This window comes from Gymnogyps californianus, chromosome 4 (genome assembly GCF_018139145.2).
Source record: "Gymnogyps californianus isolate 813 chromosome 4, ASM1813914v2, whole genome shotgun sequence".
In the NCBI taxonomy this organism is placed as follows: domain Eukaryota; kingdom Metazoa; phylum Chordata; class Aves; order Accipitriformes; family Cathartidae; genus Gymnogyps; species Gymnogyps californianus.
In genome coordinates this window covers 29,526,562-29,545,967 of record NC_059474.1, presented here as the reverse complement: position 1 = coordinate 29,545,967, position 19,406 = coordinate 29,526,562, and the positions used below count along the sequence as shown (strand labels likewise).

Sequence of the window (19,406 nt, the reverse complement as noted above, 5' to 3'; positions counted from 1 at the left end):
AAATAAGCATTAACTTGGTTGTATTGGGTTTGTGTGGCAAGGTTTTGGTATTGGGGGGGCTTTAAAGCTTTAAAAAGGACTGTGGTGGGTTGACCCTGGCTGGACACCAGGTGCCCACCAAAGCCACTCTATCACTCCCCTCCTCAGCTGGACAGAGGAGAGAAAAATATAACGAAAGGCTCGCGGGTCGAGACAAGGACAGGGAGATCACTCACCAATTACCATCACAGGCAAAACAGACTCAACGGGATGGGGGGTGTGGGGGGGTGGGGTGGGATTATTACCAGTCAAATCAGAGTAGGATAATGAGAAATAAAAACTAAATCTTAAAAACACCTTCCCCCCACCCCTCCCTTCTTCCTGGGCTTCACTTTACTCTCGAGTTCTCTACCTCTTCCCCCACAGCGGCACAGGGGGATGGGGAATGGGGGTTTCGGTCAGTTCATCACATGTTGTTTCTGCCGCTCCTTCCTCCTCAGGGGGAGGACTCCTCACACTCTTCCCCTGCTCCAGGGTGGGGTCCCTCCCACGGGAGACAGTCCTTCACAAACTTCTCCAACGTGAGTCCTTCCCACGGGCTACAGTTCTTCATGAACTGCTCCAGTGTGGGTCCTTTCCACAGGGTGCAGTCCTTCAGGAACAGATTGCTCCAGCATGGGTCCCCCATGAGGTCACAAGTCCTGCCAGCAAACCTGCTCCAGCGTGGGCTCCTCTCTCCATGGGTCCACAGGTCCTGCCAGGAGCCTGCTCTAGCACAGGCTTCCCATGGGGTCACAGCCTCCTTCGGGCATCCGCCTCCTCCAGCGTGGGGTCCTCCACGGGCTGCAGGTGGATATCTGCTCCACTGTGGACCTCCATGGGCTGCAGGGGGACAGCCTGCCTCACCATGGTCTTCACCACGGGCTGCAGGGCAATCTCTGCTCCGGCGCCTGGAGCACCTCCTCCCCCTCCTTCTTCACTGACCTTGGTGTCTGCAGAGTTGTTTCTCTCATATTCTCACTCCTCTCCACAGCTGCAATTGCTGCTGCGCAGTTGTTTTTTTCCCCCCTTCTTAAATGTGTTATCACAGAGGCGCTACCACTGTGGCTGATGGGCTCGGCCTTGGCCAGCGGCGGGTCTGTCTTGGAGCCGGCTGGCATTGGCTCTATCGGACATAGGGGAAGCTTCTAGCAGCTTCTCACAGAAGCAACCCCTATAGCCCCCGCACTACCAAAACCTTGCCACGCAAACCCAATACATTGGTTTTCTGACATTGTAAGAAAATAATACTATTTTCCTAGTAGATGTTACTTATGTATAAAAGCAGATGCGCAGGTCCAGTAGAAAATACAGAATTTTTGCTTAGTACAAGTTAATTGACTGCCAGGAGTTGGTATAAAAAGAGCCCGGACCCCTCTCAAAGAAAATATTACTACATATCTTTAAAAAATGCCAAGACACATCCATTCAAGAATTGGACTGGTTGCTTTTTTGTACAAATAACCCATTTGGTCACACCACGGTGATGACTGTATAAGTAAATAGTGGGGCCACGAGCTAAGCAAAAGGATTTCTTTTTTTAGGGTCAATCAATATTGTTTTCAGTTATTCTTTAAATTGTGTGAGTAATTCACAGTGAAAAGCAATGCAAGTTTTTGTTAAAAGGCAAACTGTAAAGAAAACTCCATCTTTAGTCTTTTTATTATTTGTATTACCTGTTTTTAACTATAAAGATTTTGTAGCTTGAATTTGGCCGATAAAGCTGAAGTATTCTCTACATTAACTAAGTAATGAAACCCTGTTTATATATTTTCTTCTCTGAAGCTTTTTTAACACATGCATTTTAACAGCAAAGAATTGCTGCAAGTCTCATCACTTGGGAAACTGAAAAGTATTCCAAAGCTGTATATAGGGTCATTATACTTTCAAGGCAAGTACGTTTTTTGTGAAAATGTCTCTTTTGATGGGGTAACATTGCTGCCACTTCCTGCACTACTGAATGTACTTCTTAAATTAGGTAATCACAGGTGATAACCTGAATACCCATTGCCTAATGACATCTTCTGGGCTTCTCTTCACATCAGCAAGATTACCTGCAATATTTTATAAAGTACTGGGAGCAGAAGAACCGGACACACTTTTCAGTATCACATTTTTCAGATATGCTCTTCATTGTAAAAATGAGGTTTAGAAATAAGGTGCAGGTGATTGAGACAATTTCTACCTCTTCCTGTAGGTATGTAAACTACAAACCTAGCCAACTGAAAAACGTGCTTGGAATTTAGAAACAACTTTAAGCTAGTATCCCTAGTGTTGTTTTCTAGTTTTTGATAGCTTCTAAAGCATCATTAAAAATAATTAACAAGTGAGATGTTTCATGAAGGTCTTTCAAAAAGGAAGTACTGAAACTTTGCACAAGACAAACATATATGAAATATCAACAGCAACCCTTTTGTTCTTACAGCCAAATTATGAGCTTTCTTTTGTGGAACAATTTGCTATCCGTCCAAAGTGTCCACCTTTACTACACTCTTTGAACGTTAGAGAATATACAGCCTGCTTCATGAGGAGGTTCTGCTTGGCATATAAATCTCAGCTGATTAAAATCAGTTTTTAATTGCTGAAATGCTAGCATCCTCTGGCAAAGGTTCTGGACTCACACTTAAAAACCTAAGAATTGGAAATACTACCTTTCTGATGAGCTCGTCATGACCCACACATCTGATTGCTGAAGCTACTTTCTTGCTCACAAAGTGGCAACAAAGGGGATTGTAATGAGTAAACCATGGACTGTGCAAGCTGTTTGTGTGAAACAAAGATCAGTGACCACAACTGAGGAGCCTACTGTGGTACAGATTCTAATCTCCAAGGCCTACGGTAGATTAATAGCTAAAACATCTAATAGAGGTGAATACTCATTTTTAGAAAAGATGAAAAGGCCAAATGAAAACAAAAGATGCTTTGATGTTTCTCAACCCTTGTTTACAGCCCTTCCTTTACATAGTATTTTTAGAAATAGCGCACGGATTGGAAAATGTATTTTGCTTTTATAACGGAATATAAAATAACAGGACTGTTTTGCTATTAAGAAACAATGATACCTTTCCAGAAAATGAGAAAAAAATTTTGAAAAGCTTAAATGGGTTTTGATGAACAGATGGCAATATTAGGAAGAAGTATGGAAATAAGTGAAGTCCACTCTTAAGCCTCAAAGTAGTATAAAACAGAGTGGGAATTCTTAATTGCACATTCTAGTTTTCTGCCTTTGAATACTTTATTCTTTCATCTTATATAATTTTTTAAGCCAATAGCAACTGTTTTCAGGCCTCTAATGAATGTGCTTTTTCTTAAAATGTAACTTGGTCATAGTTTTGAAATAAAAAGGTACATGCACATTGAGAGATTTGGAATCCAGTCAGGATTCCTTGAGTAGAAGAGCTAAGACTTTGCTGTTAAAAAATGGATTTTGAAGGAGACTGGTTACCAAGAACTGTATTTCATAAATTTTTTTGGTGACGTCTATTCAAGGTTCATTGGTAGGTGATCAAAAGTGAAAAAATCTTGCATAAAATTTTATATTAAAAGCTAAAAGGGTTAAACACTCTTTTCTTCATATTGTACCTCCAATGAATATCCTTCATGTAGAATATCTACAAGTTTGCTTGGCAATAAGCTATAAAAATATAAAGAAAGCCCAAAATATTAAGGCCATCACTAAGATAATAGCAGAGTGTTTGTCACTTCAGCAAGGATTATCTTTTATCATGATGGGAAAGTTGCACTTTGTAAACATAGCTTACAAAGACCATTCTTTTCTGCTAAAACTCTCTAATAGGAGATGCTGCATTAAAAAAGGACAAGGTTTTTCATTGCCTAACATACAATCACCATCAGGTTTCTGTCTGTCATGTTGGTTATTGAACGTTTTCATTCATTACTACCAACAGCTGGCACACAGAGGAGTGGCCCACGCTTACCTGGCCTTACAGACAGTTTTCCAGAGGATTGCAGAGAAGAGCATTCTGGTAGACACAGGTGGGCTGAGTCTGCAATTCATGGTACTTCAATGATGAACACTGCTTGAGAGTTTCATTGACTGAATAAAACGTTGTCCTCCTCACATGCCAAAGCTGGGTCTTCCATGCTCTCCAGTAAAGTGTGACAGGTTTCATATTCATGGTGCGGTAATGATGGTTCTTTGGCAACAGTGGACATCAGCTGACTCCAGGTGATATTAGTATTTTTGAAAGCGTGCAATAGAAAAATGCCTATGATGATACTGCAGAATCCGCTCAGGGTTCCGATGATATCACCCGGGTCCATACTACTCCACTCCTTGAACAAGATGATGGAGCATGTCACAACGGTGGTGGTGAAACACACGTAATAAATAGGTGTCACTAGAGAGGTATTGAATACATCCAACGCTTTGTTGAGATAGTTGATCTGAGTGCTGACTGAGAGCACTAAGATGCCCACCAAAATGTAAACCAACGGATGTCGATAAACCGGCTTCTGCTCCAGCATTTGTTTAATAGCAATGCCTAGGCCTTTCACAGATGAGACGGAGAAGGCACCAATGAGTGAGCAAATTAAAATGTAGATCAGTATATTTGTCTGACCTCTCCTTGGAGCCACAATAAAAATCAGCATGAGGGCAACAACTGTTAGGAGAACAGCAAACGTAATAAACGCTGTAAGAAAGAGGAAAGGGAAGACGAGTAACACGCATGAAAGAAAATATCAGACTGCGTCCAAGTACCTGCTAAAAGTTACTCAGTGTCCTGAACACTTCTCTATGAACTGTGAAGTTCATTGCAATTGCATACAGACCTGGATCTTGCAGCTTTCTTTCCATCTCATCTAGTGAGGTGACCTCCTCCTCCTCAGGGGCGTGAATAACCATGACTGTTGACCCCAAAATGCTCAGTACACAGCCCAGCTTTCCATGAATATTCAGCTTCTCATTTAAAAAATAGGATGACAATATAGCACTGTTTGGCAAAATATAAATAAAAAGTTCAGCTCCTCCAGCCATGCGAGACATTCAAAACCTGTCTGTGTGACATGATAGTAATTCAAAACCTCTTTTGAATTTGGATATATTGGAAACCAGCCTGAAACAATCAAATTTTAAGCAGTTTTGCAAGAAGGTTGGTCAGGACCAAGAAGGTCAGGTCAGGTTTCAGGGCGGGTTTACAACCTGGAGGGGAAGGATCAGGGTTGCTAAGGGTCTGAATTGCTCGAGGAACTTCTCATTACTGATTGCCTGGGTCAGGGGTATGCAGTCTCACACCCTTGTAGATCGACCACATGAGCTGTTATTTTCTTCCAAAAATGGTTTAAAGCACTTCATTTACCGTTAGAACCAATGCACGCAAGTTTTAGAAGCTGTTCCTTATCCCTCCCTGGGCTCTCCAACCCAGGCACAGTTTCTGCCTGGCTTGTGGGACTCCCCCAAAAACACAGAGAAGGCACATCTGCCTCTTCGAAGAGGACTGACTCCAGGCTCTCCAAGGGGTTCAAGATTCAACCTAAGGATAATAACATGGCCCAAATGAGGCCATCGCACAGGGCACACGATTAGCCAGCTAGAGCACAACCTTAGGCACAGACACAGGCTTAATAGTGTGTGGAGGTGCTCACAAATAGTTTTTCAACCCACTGATCAAATTATAGCTATTTTTTTGCACAAGGCGAACAAGCTCACTGACATGAAGTTCTCATGACCCCTCCGTTTCATGAAAATTGGAAAGACTGCTATCCACATCAAAGGAGAGGGCGTTAAAACTCAGGCTGTTTTACGAAGAAGCAGCCAGGCAGCCAGTTAGTCTGCATCTACCTACACACTGATCCCAGCACATCTGTAGGTAACAGAGTTACACACTGGTTTTGCTATGACAGAACGGCTGCATTTTTAGTAGTTAGATTACTGCAAGCATCTTTAAAAAAAAAAAAAAAAATACATGGCCTAGGTTGGTTTTAAACACAATGTTTCATATAGTATACTCAGGTCTTACGAGTTTTACATTTAAAATACAGTCATTCCATTTTGCTAATAAATTACTTCCCAGAACATTTGTTGTAAGTGTAATCCATGTCTTTTCTGCTTCTGCGATACCATATTAACGTATGTGCTTAAGTACTTGGAAATTATTTGTTTCTTCATACATTGGAAACAATGAGTGTTTGAAGGGCATTCATATTTCAAAACAACCACAAATTTTAACTGTGGATATTAAAAAAGCTAAAATTTTCTTTGCCTTCTTTCCAGAAGGACTTGGAAAAGACCAAACAAACCCAAAATGCTTACTATGTGCCTTAATATGAAATTATGCTCCTATAAAAAAGTAATGTTTTTGAGAAGATTTTAATGGGGAAATACTGTATTTTCTTTTGAAGTTTTTTCACAACTGAAGAACAGAATAAGACTTTTTAAGAGAGCTTCAGTTCTCTAGGAAGAGATAAATTACAGCCTTCTTCCACTGTGCATCAGCAGTATATGTGGTATACGCTGATAAGAAATACTTTATAATATAGGTGGAAAGCTGTTGGGAAAGCATATATTATTCTTTGGAACAAGACTTCTCATTCCCTCTACCCAGAAAATTCAGTTCTAAATAAGAAAGGGATCTTTCCACCAAGGAACAGAAAGCATTTTTTGTCCATATATTGCTTTGCAGTTTTCTTATTAAAATTCTCTACTTTCAGCCAAAGACAGTATTTTTCTTTCACACAGTGAATGTTTCATTTGTCAAGGTTTGCTTCCAGTTTGTACTAACCTTATAAGAACACTCAGTGCACCCAAGGGGGTAACTAAGGTTGCAGGTGCAAAGGCATAGGCAGCAAAGTTTGCAGCTTCTCCTAATCCCACTGCAGAAGAAAGAATATTTGGATCATGTTGAGGTGGGGGGGAGGAATAAAAGGAATATCAATATAAATATTTTGTATGATAGCTAATATAAACCAAAATATTTTTTTCTACACTATTTATGCAAATTTTCCTTTCAAAATTATCTAACCTCCTCTGGCCATAATAAAGGCTGAAGAAAGTTAAAATACTTTTCCCTCCAAGTACTCCTAGAAGCTGGACAGAATTGCTTTTGACTGGATATTAAAGAAAAGGTTGTCATTCTGCAAAGAGCAAACACAATATTTGAGAGATGGGATATCAGAACGGCTTCTGTCATAAAGGTGATTGATTGCAAAGACATTTCTTTTAAGTGAGGGGAGTGAAAAATCAGGGAATAAATCTATTTAAAACAATCATCTGCTTTATGTAGCATTTACATATAGGTTGAGAGGAAAGAGGTGACTTACTTGAAAGCAATCCAGCCCACCAAAGCCATTCCTTCAAATAAGAATATCCACCCTGTCCTGAAAGACAAAAAAAATAACCTTATCTTAGAAGAAAGAGATCACCTTATAATAAACTAAACTACAGCTTCACATTTGCCTCTAGTCATATAAAGTACTGAAAGAGCTTGTTATCTGGATGTGACATGAAGAATATTTCATTTGATTTTGACTGACATTTTTACTAATCACTCTACTGCCTCGTGGCTTGGACTTCTGAAAAATTATATTTGACTAAAGGGAAAAGTTCCAAGCAAAAGTAAAATGTTCATGAAGATTGTTGGTGAGCTTAAGAAACGCTTCAAAGTGCTTTCCCAAGTCAGAGCCAATATATTCATACACAGTCAGCTGCATTTTGACTCTGCTTATACTTTAAATTGAGAGAAATTAGAAAGAAAAATACCACTGCATGCATTTTTTGGACATAAAATATAAATATATTGAACATTCAGTAACACATTTGTTTCAAATAACCAAATTCTCTGGAACAGTAAATTGCAATAAACACAACAAACAAAAGAAAAACTGCTAATGCTATATATTTAAACCCATGCAAAGGGAATGATGAGATTAGTCCAATGGGTCTTTTTCTAGCTCTTCATCTGTTGACTTTGATGAAAGAATAGTTGTACTAACTGTAGAAACTTTGGTAATAAGTATCCTTTCTACAGCTCATTGCACTTCCTTTTTTTTTAAAAAGAAAAAAACACCCCTAGACCTAGTTACCATCTTAAGACTTTCCATCTCAAATGAGGGGGAAAAAAGATGAAAAAAAGAGAGGGAAAGGCATTTTGAAGGGTAAGATGAATGGAGAATTTTATTTGGTATCTAACTGCTGTCAGGGAGGAAATATCACCAACTTACTAGATTTAATACCCACTGCTGCCCCCATAGCCCTAGGAATTCTGAAATCCCAGTCCCTCTAACCACACACAGAGAAATAATACTGTATTTCCATCCCTAGCCAAGACAGGACTTCTGATCACTGTTAACGTACAACAGTTTTCAACTACGACGGTTTTAAACATGTGATCTGTGACTCGAACCTTAATTTTGCCAAGTTATAAGAGGTGTTTGTGTCCCCAGCAGGAGCAAGGCAGGCATCATCACTTACCAGCTCGTGGGACTCCTTTGTCTGCCAGTTTCAAAAGTCCTTTCTTCTTCAGTATGAAACTAGAACCAATAAAGATACTGGAACCTATCGCCAAAGCCAAGCCAACGTAGAGCCGGTATTTGCTTCCGGCAGGCATGGAAATGCTCTGGTTTGTTTCATTGAGAGTCCCGTCCATAGAGGCGAGGAGAGAAGAGCGCGATTCAGACACATTGATGATCTGGCACCATGCTTGGCAGGAGTCATGGCAAGGAAAAGAAAGCACAGCACCTGGGAGGAGAAAAAGGAGGACAAGTGATTCACAAACCAGGCACAGCTCTGAAGGAGCCCTGTCCTCACTCTGCTCACGCATTTCTACGTCCTCCCAGAGCACTTACCATTTCTGACCCTGCAAATAACTCACAAAATCCACATAACATACACAATGCTGCCCCAGGTCATTACCCACCCCTTTAATTCACAGGTGCATGCCCCTTTTTTTTTTTTTTTTGCACTACATTGGCTCAGTCAAGCAATTAGGGCAATACCAAGGAATGCAACAATAAAATATTATCTTTGATGTAAAATTTAACTTGAAATCATAAAAGCTAACCTGAAACCTCAAGAAGAGAGGGTTCTTTTGTATTGTGCAGAGACCACATCCCCAAAACACAAACATCTAGCCAAATCCATGATTTCAGACTTTGCCTGCTAGAGTAAGCCTGCTACTATTCCAGGCTTCTACTTTTATATTTGTAGCTGAGATATGGAAACAATAAATAAAAAATAGAAGGAAAAAAAATCTATAGAGGGAGCAAACTATTGCTGCATCTGGGCACGAATATGTTTTATTAAAATTGTTCAGTGACTGCTGTGTGAGCCAGATCTTCTTTAACCACTCATAAAATTTTGAGGTGGAGGCCTCATGACACGTCACAGCAATCGTCATCTAACCGCAACAACCCCTAGCTGGAGGAAGACCACAGCCTGCAAGGGACAGTCCCCCTGGCTATCCCTCCAACGCAGCTGCAGAGCCGGGTGATCCTGAGCTAATACTGAAGCTTCACGCCCTCAGCCAGCCAAGCCTTATCAGCATCACTATGATGACAGCCTGTGGGAATGACGTCATTGCCATCAGCCTAGACGTGTTTTTTAAAGGAAGAAGAGGTATTGCATTTCCAAGAACAAAAGGGGGCGTTATTTTGCATGCGGAAGCAGGGGACAGGCAGCAATGCTGCAACAGGGCTTACAGTAGTCTAGGCAGGCGTTCCACAGTTTCTCATGGTAGACTGCAGCACGCAAACAGCATGGATCAGAGAATCTAGGCTGGAATAGCTTTTAAGGACAACCTTTTTGGAAAGAAAGGTTTTATTGTGAAGACATGTTAAAATATGAAACAGTTGATGCAGAAGTACAAAAGCTCAGTCCATTGTGATTCATATAAAGCGTTGGATGCAACAAATAATTTTGCTTTCCATGTTTCCCCTGTAATTAAAATGACACATGAAGGATTCATCCTGCTCAGTGGCACCATCAGTAATACACTCACTCTTTTTTTCCAACTGAAAAAAACACTTGGAGACTTGGTAGAAAAGGATATGCCTCTGTTTCTGTTCATACCTACGCTCTGGAAATATTAATGTTCTGTCAAAAGTACTTCACTACACAATTAACAATAAGCAGCCTTGGGTAATTCACCTAATACTGTTTCGGAAGGAATATTTAAAATATAAAAAGTATTAAAAATGGTATGAAATTTGACAGCATATCTTCATTTGCAGCTGACAATGCTGACACTAACACTGAGAGATAACGCCCTTTACAAGTAAGGAACTAGAATGAGTATCTGCTGCCAGTTTTCTTGTGCCATACTGTACAACAAACACACTACAGGAAGTTATCATTTGATTTTCAAGCTGTGCAATCACATTTCCTTGTTTGCTAAGGGAGTTTCCATATAACAGGAGTTGTTTTGTATTGCTAAGCCAGACTTCGTAAAAATGGTCCCACAAGATGGGTATGTCCATATCCTGCAGCTGAAGATTAAAATCTTAAAGAACTTACATCTACATGAAATTACTTTCGCATAGTATGTAGGATAGATAGTATTCTGCCATCTTATCATTACTAGAAGTTGCAATTGGATAATGTAAAAGAAATGGAATTTGTATCTGTATCTGAAAGTATTTTAAAATCCTAAAGTATTAGCGTAGTCTTAGAAGACAATTTTGCATATACTTAAGTTTTGACATAATTATTAAATTACAAAAGAAAATTACAGAGAACTCCTTTAAGCATAAATGTTTCTCTTAGCTAACACATATCAGGGCAAGGCAAAAAAGTGGAGAGGTTGCCAGTGAATGAAATCCCTTAGTTCTCAATACCTTACAATGACGCTAAACCAGACTGGTGACGGTTGTACCACTACCACTCAGCTACTACAGGCTTTATGTGAGAAGCAGCAACATTTCTTGCCTTTAATTAAAAGAAAGCACGAAGATAAAAACTCCTGATAAGTATGGTCTTTTAGCTACCTGCAATGGTAAAGGTAGCTTTCTATGAACGTTGTCGTGGTTTAACCCCAGCCAGCAACTAAGCACCACGCAGCCGCTCACTCACTCCTCCCCCACTCCCAGTGGGATAGGGAGGAGAATCGGAAAAAAAAAGTAAAACTCATGGGTTGAGATAAGAACAGTTTAATAACTAAACTAAAATATAATACTAACAATAATAATAACAAAATATAATAATTGTAATGAAAAGGAATATAACAAAAAGAGAGAGAAATAAAACCCAAGAAAAGACAAGTGATGCACAATGTAATTGTTCACCACCTGCTGACTGATGCCCGAGCAGCAATCCGCCCCTCCTGGCCAACTCCCCCTGTTTATATACTGGGCATGATGTTCTATGGTATGGAATACCCCTTTGGCTAGTTTGAGTCAACCAGCCTGGCTGTGCTCCCTCCCAGCTTCTTGTGCACCTGCTTGCTGGCAGAGCATGGGAAGCTGAAAAAATCCTTAAGATAAGCGCTACTTGGCAACAACTAAAACATCAGCATGTTATCAACATTGTTCTCACACTAAATCCAAAACACAGCACTGCACCAGCTACTACAAAGAAAATTAACTCTATCCCAGCCGAAACCAGGACAAGCATGTTGGGTTTCTATAGTGAAGGAAATAACACTCTTCTCCCCCTTTTTGTGAATAGTGTACTTTCATTTAGCTGGAGATGAATGGCAGGCTTATTCCCTTCCATATGACACTACTACTTTTTCTACTGATTCTTAAGTTTTCCATTCCCCAGCAGACTTTACAACATCGAATAATGAAAATTTAATCATGTCATCTGTAGTAAGTCACTCAGTGACTGCCACAGGATGTTTCTCTCCTTTCTGAGATACAATCTTCGCTCACATTTACAAAGACACGTCGGATTTTTCGCCTGTTCCATCTGCCAGCTGAGAAGAGTAATTTTGAACGGTTGTGATCTGTTTATTGTGCTGAGAAGCTTTTTCTAGTTTTAAAAAACGTGTCATTTGTTCCACTTGCATGTGAAGTGGTATGTCACTCCACTGATCAAAGAACCACCTGAGAGCTGGGAAGAAGAGGCTGATCCAGGAATTACTATTACTTCATTGCCCACTGTGAACAGTCTGAAGATTACCTGGAAGGACTGAGGAAGGTGACAAATCTCTGAGGCCGCCTGGCTTGCTCAGCACCCAGCTTCTGTAGCTAAGCTAGTTTCACCTCCCACTTCCAAACGTCCACAAACATGAACCTGTCAGCAGAACCCCTCCTTGCAGAAATAAACTCTCCAAGCTCTGACTCAAGGCTCATAGCAACAGGAAACCAGTCTGAGTTCAGGCAGCCACTGTTGTAACTTCTAAAGTGCTTTTATGATTCAGCTAAATCCAAAAACGTTTTCTCAAACACCTAAATACTCGCTATCCTAGTCAGGTAGATCTGCCAGCCTGGTACTACACGCTCTTTGCAGCAAGCTTCACTTGCTGTCATTTTGCAGTCCTGCAAAAGCCTAGGACTAAAGTACCCGGCGGTACATCAGTGACAGCCAGCTTAGCTTTTATCCTGCTACTGAAGATACTGGTCCTAAGTCATCTAGAAAACTGTTTGCTTTGATTAGACACGTAATTTGACCATTTTTATTGTGCTCACGAGTCAGCTCACACCTGGCAGGGACATGAAATGCCCTTCTCTGTCACCTGGGAAATACCAAGCCCACTTTTGCCAAGACCTGGCTACTGGGGCCAAAAGTGGATGTACCAAGAAGCAGGAAGGGATCGTTCCCTGGCACACCCCCATTCATAAAAATGCACAAAAGATGCTGAAAAGAGGGTTTAGAGACGAGCCAGCCACGGGAGACTCCCCGGCGCCGGCAGCGCCACACTCCTCGGAAAACAACTGCCTGACGTCACGGCGGAGAAAAGTCTTACGTATGCAAGGAGTCATGACAGCCGCTCCCGCGGTTCGGGCGCAAGGGGCAGCGAGGGGGGCTCCAGCAGCGGCGCCCGGCGCCCCGCACATCCCGCGCCCTCACCTCCGCCCATTGCCGCGCCCCCCCCGCGCAGCGCCGCGTCCCCAGCGCGCCCTCCCCCCCAGCGCCGCGCCCCCACCGCACACTGCGCGCAGCGCAGCGCCGCGCCCCCGGCCGCCCCTCCGCGCCCGCGCAGGCACTGACCCGTGCGGCAGGGCGGGCGGGCGGGGACCGCCTCGCGGTGCCCCATGGCTGCGGGGCGACCCCTCCGCGGGCTCCGCAGCGGCGCGGGCGGCGGCGGCGGCTCCGCCCGCCCGGGCGCGGCGCGGCCCGGCGCACCTGGGCGCGGCCCGCTCTCCCGCCCCGCGGCCCCCGGCGCGGCAGCTGGAGGTGGCATCCCTGACGGGGAGCGGGCCCGCAGGGCTTCAGGAGCGACCCCGAATGGGTTTTATTTCGTATAAATCGTTACAAAGAAGTCCCAGTTCTCACCTGGGGACTTCTGCGACCCCACCTGAACGCTGCATCCAAAAGAAAGGGCTCTCTCCTGGGGTACCTAGGCAGTATTTGTGGCTGCTGGAAGTTTCTGTAGATTTAATTTTCCTCCCCTTCACGCCTGAGAGAAGAGGTGAGCAGTTTTGATGTGCAACCACGTAAAGTGTGTGATGGGCTGCCTGCGCGAGCTTTGAGCACTGGCTCCACGGGCAGGCGGGGCGATCCCCCGGCCAGGCTCCCAGCTTCGCAGAACTAGGGCAGCGCCTGGTGATACCTACCCTGAGATGACTCCCTGTGGTTGAACAGGCTCCAGGGTGTCATGAGAAACAATTATCTTTATTACCCAATCAGTAGTTTCAAGGTAGAAGCCTAAGCACCTTGGTTTTAACATGAGTAAGTGAAATACATTTACAAAATGTATGCCTTAATAAACCATTACACGCTAACCCAGGGTTCCCCAGCAAACTTCCTGGGATAGTCTGAGGACTTTTAGCATGCACAAGAACTTCCCAAACTGGAGCCAAACTGAGCTGTGAATTTAACACACCTCCACAGAGCACCACAGGGACATGCTGGCTTGAGACTAGCAGAGTTGTAACCATGCTTTGGAGCTCAGCACCTAAATTAATCATCTTTGGTTTTGAAAAGTTTTAGCTCTGGTGCAGACTGGTGAAATACGGTGACAATGTCAGCAAAATAACTTGGTTTCCCCTGCCTTAGGCATCCTTGACTTTGCAGTCCTGGGGTTAAACCGAGAGATCAGTTTCAATGTCTTAGTCTCATTTTTTATTTCTGTATTTATTTTTTAGCATAAACAGCACTCTGCATGTTAGGAGAAAAGGAGCATTGCATTTGGTTTTGTGCGTTTAATTACCTATCCACTTTATCTTTACAATGTCTACATCATAAGAACTTCTATGGAAGGTGGCCTGCCTTATAAAAAGAGTTTGACTTCTCTGCTTTAATGTTTCTAAAACACAGGTTACTGCTACAAAAGAGCAATAATTTTAAATAGTATTTAGAACAGTTAAATTAAAATCTTAAAGCACAATCTGAAAATTTGGGAGCAAAATTCCATCTTCTTGTACAACATAAGCATGCCCATAGGATAAAACCATGCATATGGACAGATACACGTCTGCAGTCTGCTCCCCACTTCTATTTTTATTCTGTGCCCCCTCACATCTGTCAACTTTGCATGTTCACACCCCTGTTTATGTCAAAATGTGTCAATTTTTCCAGCTTCCTGCAATTTGACTGAAGCACATGAAGTGTCAATCTTGCAAGCAACTCAGCAGATCTGCAGAGAAGGGAGGTGGTAACATTCACAAGGGCCTGCTGAAGCAGTGGAGAGGGTGGGAGAGGGCGAGCTGCCAAAGACCACCTCTTCCCCTGGCACAGCTCTTGTTGACTGGCTGGTCAGGGCTTCACTGCGGTGCGGTACCCAGAACAAGAATACTGAGAAACAATGTGGTTAACACTTCTGCAGATCTGCCTCTACAGGCCAACTCCTTCAGCAGACCATGGACATCAAAGTCTTTTTCATTAATGAATAAAATACTTAATCTGAGATACAGATTGGTTGACAGCTGGCTGAATATGAGCCGGCCATGTGCCCAGGTGGCCAAGAAGGCCAACAGCATCCTGGCTTGTATCAGAAATGATCTGACCAGCAGGACTAGGGAAGGGATCGTCCCCCTGTACTCGGCACTGGTGAGGCTGCACCTCAAATATTGTGTTCGGTTTTGGGCCCCTCACTACAAGAAAGACATTGAGGTGCTGGAGCGTGTCCAAAGAAGGGCAACAAAGCTGGTGAAGGGTCTAGAGAACAAGTCTTATGAGGAGCAGCTGAGGGAACTGGGGTTGTTTAGCCTGGAGAAAAGGAGGCTCAGGGGAGACCTTATTGCTCTCTACAACTACCTGAAAGGAGGTTGTAGCGAGGTGGGTGTCGGTCTCTTTTCCCAAGTAACAAGCAATAGGACAAGAGGAAATGGCCTCAAGTTGCACCAGGGGAGGTTTAGATTGGCTATTAGGAAAAATTTCTTCACTGAAAGGATTGTCAAGCATTGGAACAGGCTGCCCAGGGAAGTGGTGGAGTCACCACCCCTGGAGGTATTTAAAAGACGTGTAGACGTGGTGCTTAGGGACATGGTTTAGTGGTGGATTTGGTAGTGTCAGGTTTATGGTTGGACTTGATGATCTTAAGAGTCTTTTCCAACCTAAATGATTCTATACACTTACTTGTTTCTTGGTTGAAAATCTTTATATAGCTCATGCTTCATGTTTTTAAATCTGCAATAAACTGCAAAAACACTATGAAACTCTTTTTTTCTGAGAAAAAATATGAAGTCACAAAAAACTTGTAGCTAACAATCCAAGTCGATGGACAGATGTAAAGAACGTGCAATCTATAATATAATTACAGAATGGAGTGGGTATACTTCATGTGTGTATACTTCATTGATGATTAGTACTTTGCATACTCAACTCGTTTCAAAGAACTTTGAGACAATGCCAAGAATAAAGAAACTACATAAAAGTTATTTATCAATATTGATACATTTTTCTTTATTTCGGATGACATGTAAAGGTCAAACAGGAAAGAAAATAAAGTCTTGATATACAATATTATCTTCTGACATAAAGAGGAAAAAGATGCTAGTTTACCATTCAAAACGGCACCTATGACTGATTTAGAGCAAGGCCTGGATCATCAGCTAATGCAAATCAGCACAGCTCCACTTACTTCAGTGGAGCTATGCCAGCTATGGCTAAGCACAGATCAGCCTTTTTGTGTATGAAGTAACAATATGCATATACTAACACTTAAAGCAATTTTGTGGCAGTTCCCATTTCTCCAAAAGAGAAGTAAGGATGTTATGAAACCCTGCTATACCTTTCTGGGTTATTGTACTGATTTTTTCCATTAAATGTATGGAAAATGCAAGACAGAAGTTATGTTAAAATTCTGTTACTTATGCAATGAATGAAAGATTTGCTGAAACTGACTGTTAAGCAAGCACTGACTTCAATTTTTGGTGTTCAATAAAAATGGAAGCACTGAATAGCTAGCCAACTTTATACTTTTACATTTATAAATAAAATAGTCATTGGAAATGGCATTTTTGTGCCGTAATAAAACCCATCTTGCCTCTGTGTTAGCCATGAATGACTTAATTAAACAAAGTTTGTGTGACTTCTTGGCTTTGTCATAAATTCTTTAATTTTGTTGAGGATTTTTTTTCTCATACACATACAGATGGAGTTCCTTATATGTGTTATTATGCAGTATTTAATTATATTATTGTAAATACTGAAGATGATGACAATGGGTTTCACCACAGTGAGAAAAACTGTTCACTGTGCACCTAGTCCAGGTGCAGACGTGAAGCAAGATCTATGGGGTTTTTTATTATTATTTAGGAAAGCTCCCTATGCCATTTTGAAGTCCTGTCATCATTGCTTAGCTTCCCTGTTCGGCATCACTCTTCTCCGCCTGCAGTCGCTGCTATCCGGCAGGGTCCAAACATGAGCTCCGTTCAATACGGCAGCTACAGACAGGTTTATTACCTGTCCTGGCATGCAGCCACACAAAAATCACTGAGCTAGATTTGAGAGTGGAGCTCTGACCATGGGAACTCCACCTGCCCCAAATACTGGTGATTCAGTGTAGACCTGCAGGAGCAACACGTAAAGGAATTAACTTCAACTGAGACAAAAAATGGTGCCTTTAGATTGCAGTTCAATATGATTAGATTGCTGTACTTGCTGTGAAGAGACTAATCCTACACATGTTGCCTTAAAAACGCCCAGATAGTGCCACCTTAACTCCTACTTTACTACAATGAATGAAAGACAAGCAAGGCTAGATATATCAAACCTATTTTAACTAAAGTGTGTTTTCTACCACTCTTATCAGTGACAACATCATATATTGATGATTTTCTTTTAATTAGAATTAATCTCAGTTGAATCACCTTTGTATGTGTAAACATTTTAGCATCGCTATTCTGTGCAACCAACCCAGATTTCCTATGTTATTTCAGCTTGAAATAAAATTCTGCTAAACAGAAATCCTAACTGACTGTTCAGAGGTACTGGCACTCCTGCAGGGTCACCACACTTATTCTTTATCCCAATGACATTATTGAATGAAGTTCTGTTTTTTTCCAGAGAGTTTTCTGGTGGGCCAGTCCCTCTTTTCCTTGCAGGTTCCAGGTTGGGAGGAGAAGAGACATCTCAAGCCACCCCAACCTGGGTGGCACAAGGTTAGCCTCATTGCAGGTTCAGCTCAGGGCACACAAATAACTGCTGGGCATGGCCAGACACAGCGCTTGTCGTGCCCATGGACATTTCAGAGGTGCTAATCCCTGCTCAGGGTAGTCATGCAAAAACTAGGGTCTGGACCTGGAAGATGCTAGCAAAAGGCTTTGACATAGTCTTTTAGCACGCTGTGCGGTGCTGTACTGGGTGCCTGATAGCACTCATGTCCACAGAAGGCTGGCAGTCTGTGCAGTGCTTTCTGATTCCATCCTTATCTGCATATGGGAATCTAACACACCAACACAGATCTTAAATTGCTTCTACTTCTTCCCTCTCCATCAAGCACCCATTTAACGCTTAAGTAAAAATACAGTACCACCTACTGGTGGAGATACTGTTTGCACTGATGGTTTTCCAGTCCCCAGCCTCTTTGGGGCTGATTGTGCTTCATGACACTGAATTCCCTGTAACACCAGTCTACACAAAAGGCTGTTAAAGAAGCCAGAAGCCCTGGAGCCTTCTCAGCTACAGCACTTCCAACATGACATTCATTGCTGAAATCGCATCAGCACTAGAAAAGACAGAATAGTATTTGCAGAAAATAAGCCTGCCAAAACTGTGGTCCCAATCCAAACACCCATCTGTCTACACAGCTACAACACAGTAAGCTGAAAGGCAATGTTGTGCCATTAAAACCTGCTTATTTATAAATAAATATGTATGTATAATGTATCTAGTGTTTTGGTTATGGGTGTCTGAATCTAGAGGTAACTTTAATAGGATTGAGAAGAATTACAGATTATGACAAAGCAAGATACAAAAATAGATTAAAGTTGGCCTACTAAAACAATAATCCATTAGTGCGGTCATTCTCCCATCAGTCAAGGTTACTTCACTGGAATACGGAACGACAGGAAAAATATCCGTGAAAAAATATTGATGCTAAACTAATGTAATTGTCAGTGAAGTCAATGACAACTATGTAATTGGCTTTTAAAGGAGGGCAGAATTGAGATCACTGTGTTGAGCTCACCCAGAACTTGTCCTGCAAACCTCTTTGCACGTAAGTGAGGTCCTGGCCACTGTCAGACAAGGAACTGGTCTGGCCCAGTAGGACTCATCTTCCTCTGTTTGAGAACTTCTTTGAAAAACTCCACGGTAGAACAGACATAAGAAAAAATAAGTTAGAGTTGCTTTACAGGACTGCTTATTTTACAAGGAAACTGTCTGTTCTCCACCAGAGTAAAAAGGTGTATCTCCTTTGTAGTTCATACTGGCTTGAGAGATACAACATAGACTTGCCTGGCTTGGTAGGTCATCTAAAACTTATGGACACAGGTATGCACCAAATGCAGGAGTTCACAATTAGTTTGATGTTCATGTGACACACAACAAGGCATATGTCCCAGACACTCAGTGCCACCACATATTCACAAAATCATGGCTCAGCATTGAACACTGAGATCTTTCAGACTGCAAACCAGGCAAAAACCCATGAGAATGACAGAGGTAAAACTGATCCTGATTCAATATTAGCTGGATGCAGTGACCTTCCGAGATTCCTTTCGCATCTATGATTTTAGGATAGGAGTTGTATTTCAGCCCGTCAAAAACAACAGTGAAACATGTGCCAGAACTTAGAAGATTATTCCCTTCTTTGTCCATTTGTTATGTTGGATACCTTACTGTAGATTTGTATATCTGGCTTCTACTGGGCATAATGTTATGC

At 42.0% G+C, this 19,406-nt stretch overlaps 1 protein-coding gene across 1 annotated transcript; it reads right to left on the bottom strand.

The window, feature by feature from the left end:
* Positions 1–4,068: 4,068 nt before the first annotated feature.
* NIPAL1 (NIPA like domain containing 1) lies at positions 4,069–13,319 on the bottom strand. Its single transcript, XM_050895553.1, has 6 exons — positions 13,127–13,319; positions 8,450–8,716; positions 7,300–7,356; positions 6,762–6,852; positions 4,813–4,973; positions 4,069–4,673 (listed from the first exon to the last, which is right to left on the bottom strand). Exons 1-6 carry the CDS (start codon positions 13,317–13,319, stop codon positions 4,069–4,071), a joined length of 1,374 nt encoding a protein of 457 aa, XP_050751510.1.
* Positions 13,320–19,406: the final 6,087 nt, after the last annotated feature.

Bases quoted from the DNA above. Each gene is read 5' to 3' on its own strand.
- NIPAL1 (XM_050895553.1), bottom strand. From the start codon at position 13,319: ATGCCACCTCCAGCTGCCGCGCCGGGGGCCGCGGGGCGGGAGAGCGGG. The intron at 8,717-13,126 runs GTCAGTGCCTGC...TTCTCCTCCCAG, and splicing joins CCGCCCGCCCTGCCGCACGG to GTGCTGTGCTTTCTTTTCCT. The intron at 4,974-6,761 runs GTTAGTACAAAC...TTTGCCAAACAG, and splicing joins GCACTGAGTGTTCTTATAAG to TGCTATATTGTCATCCTATT.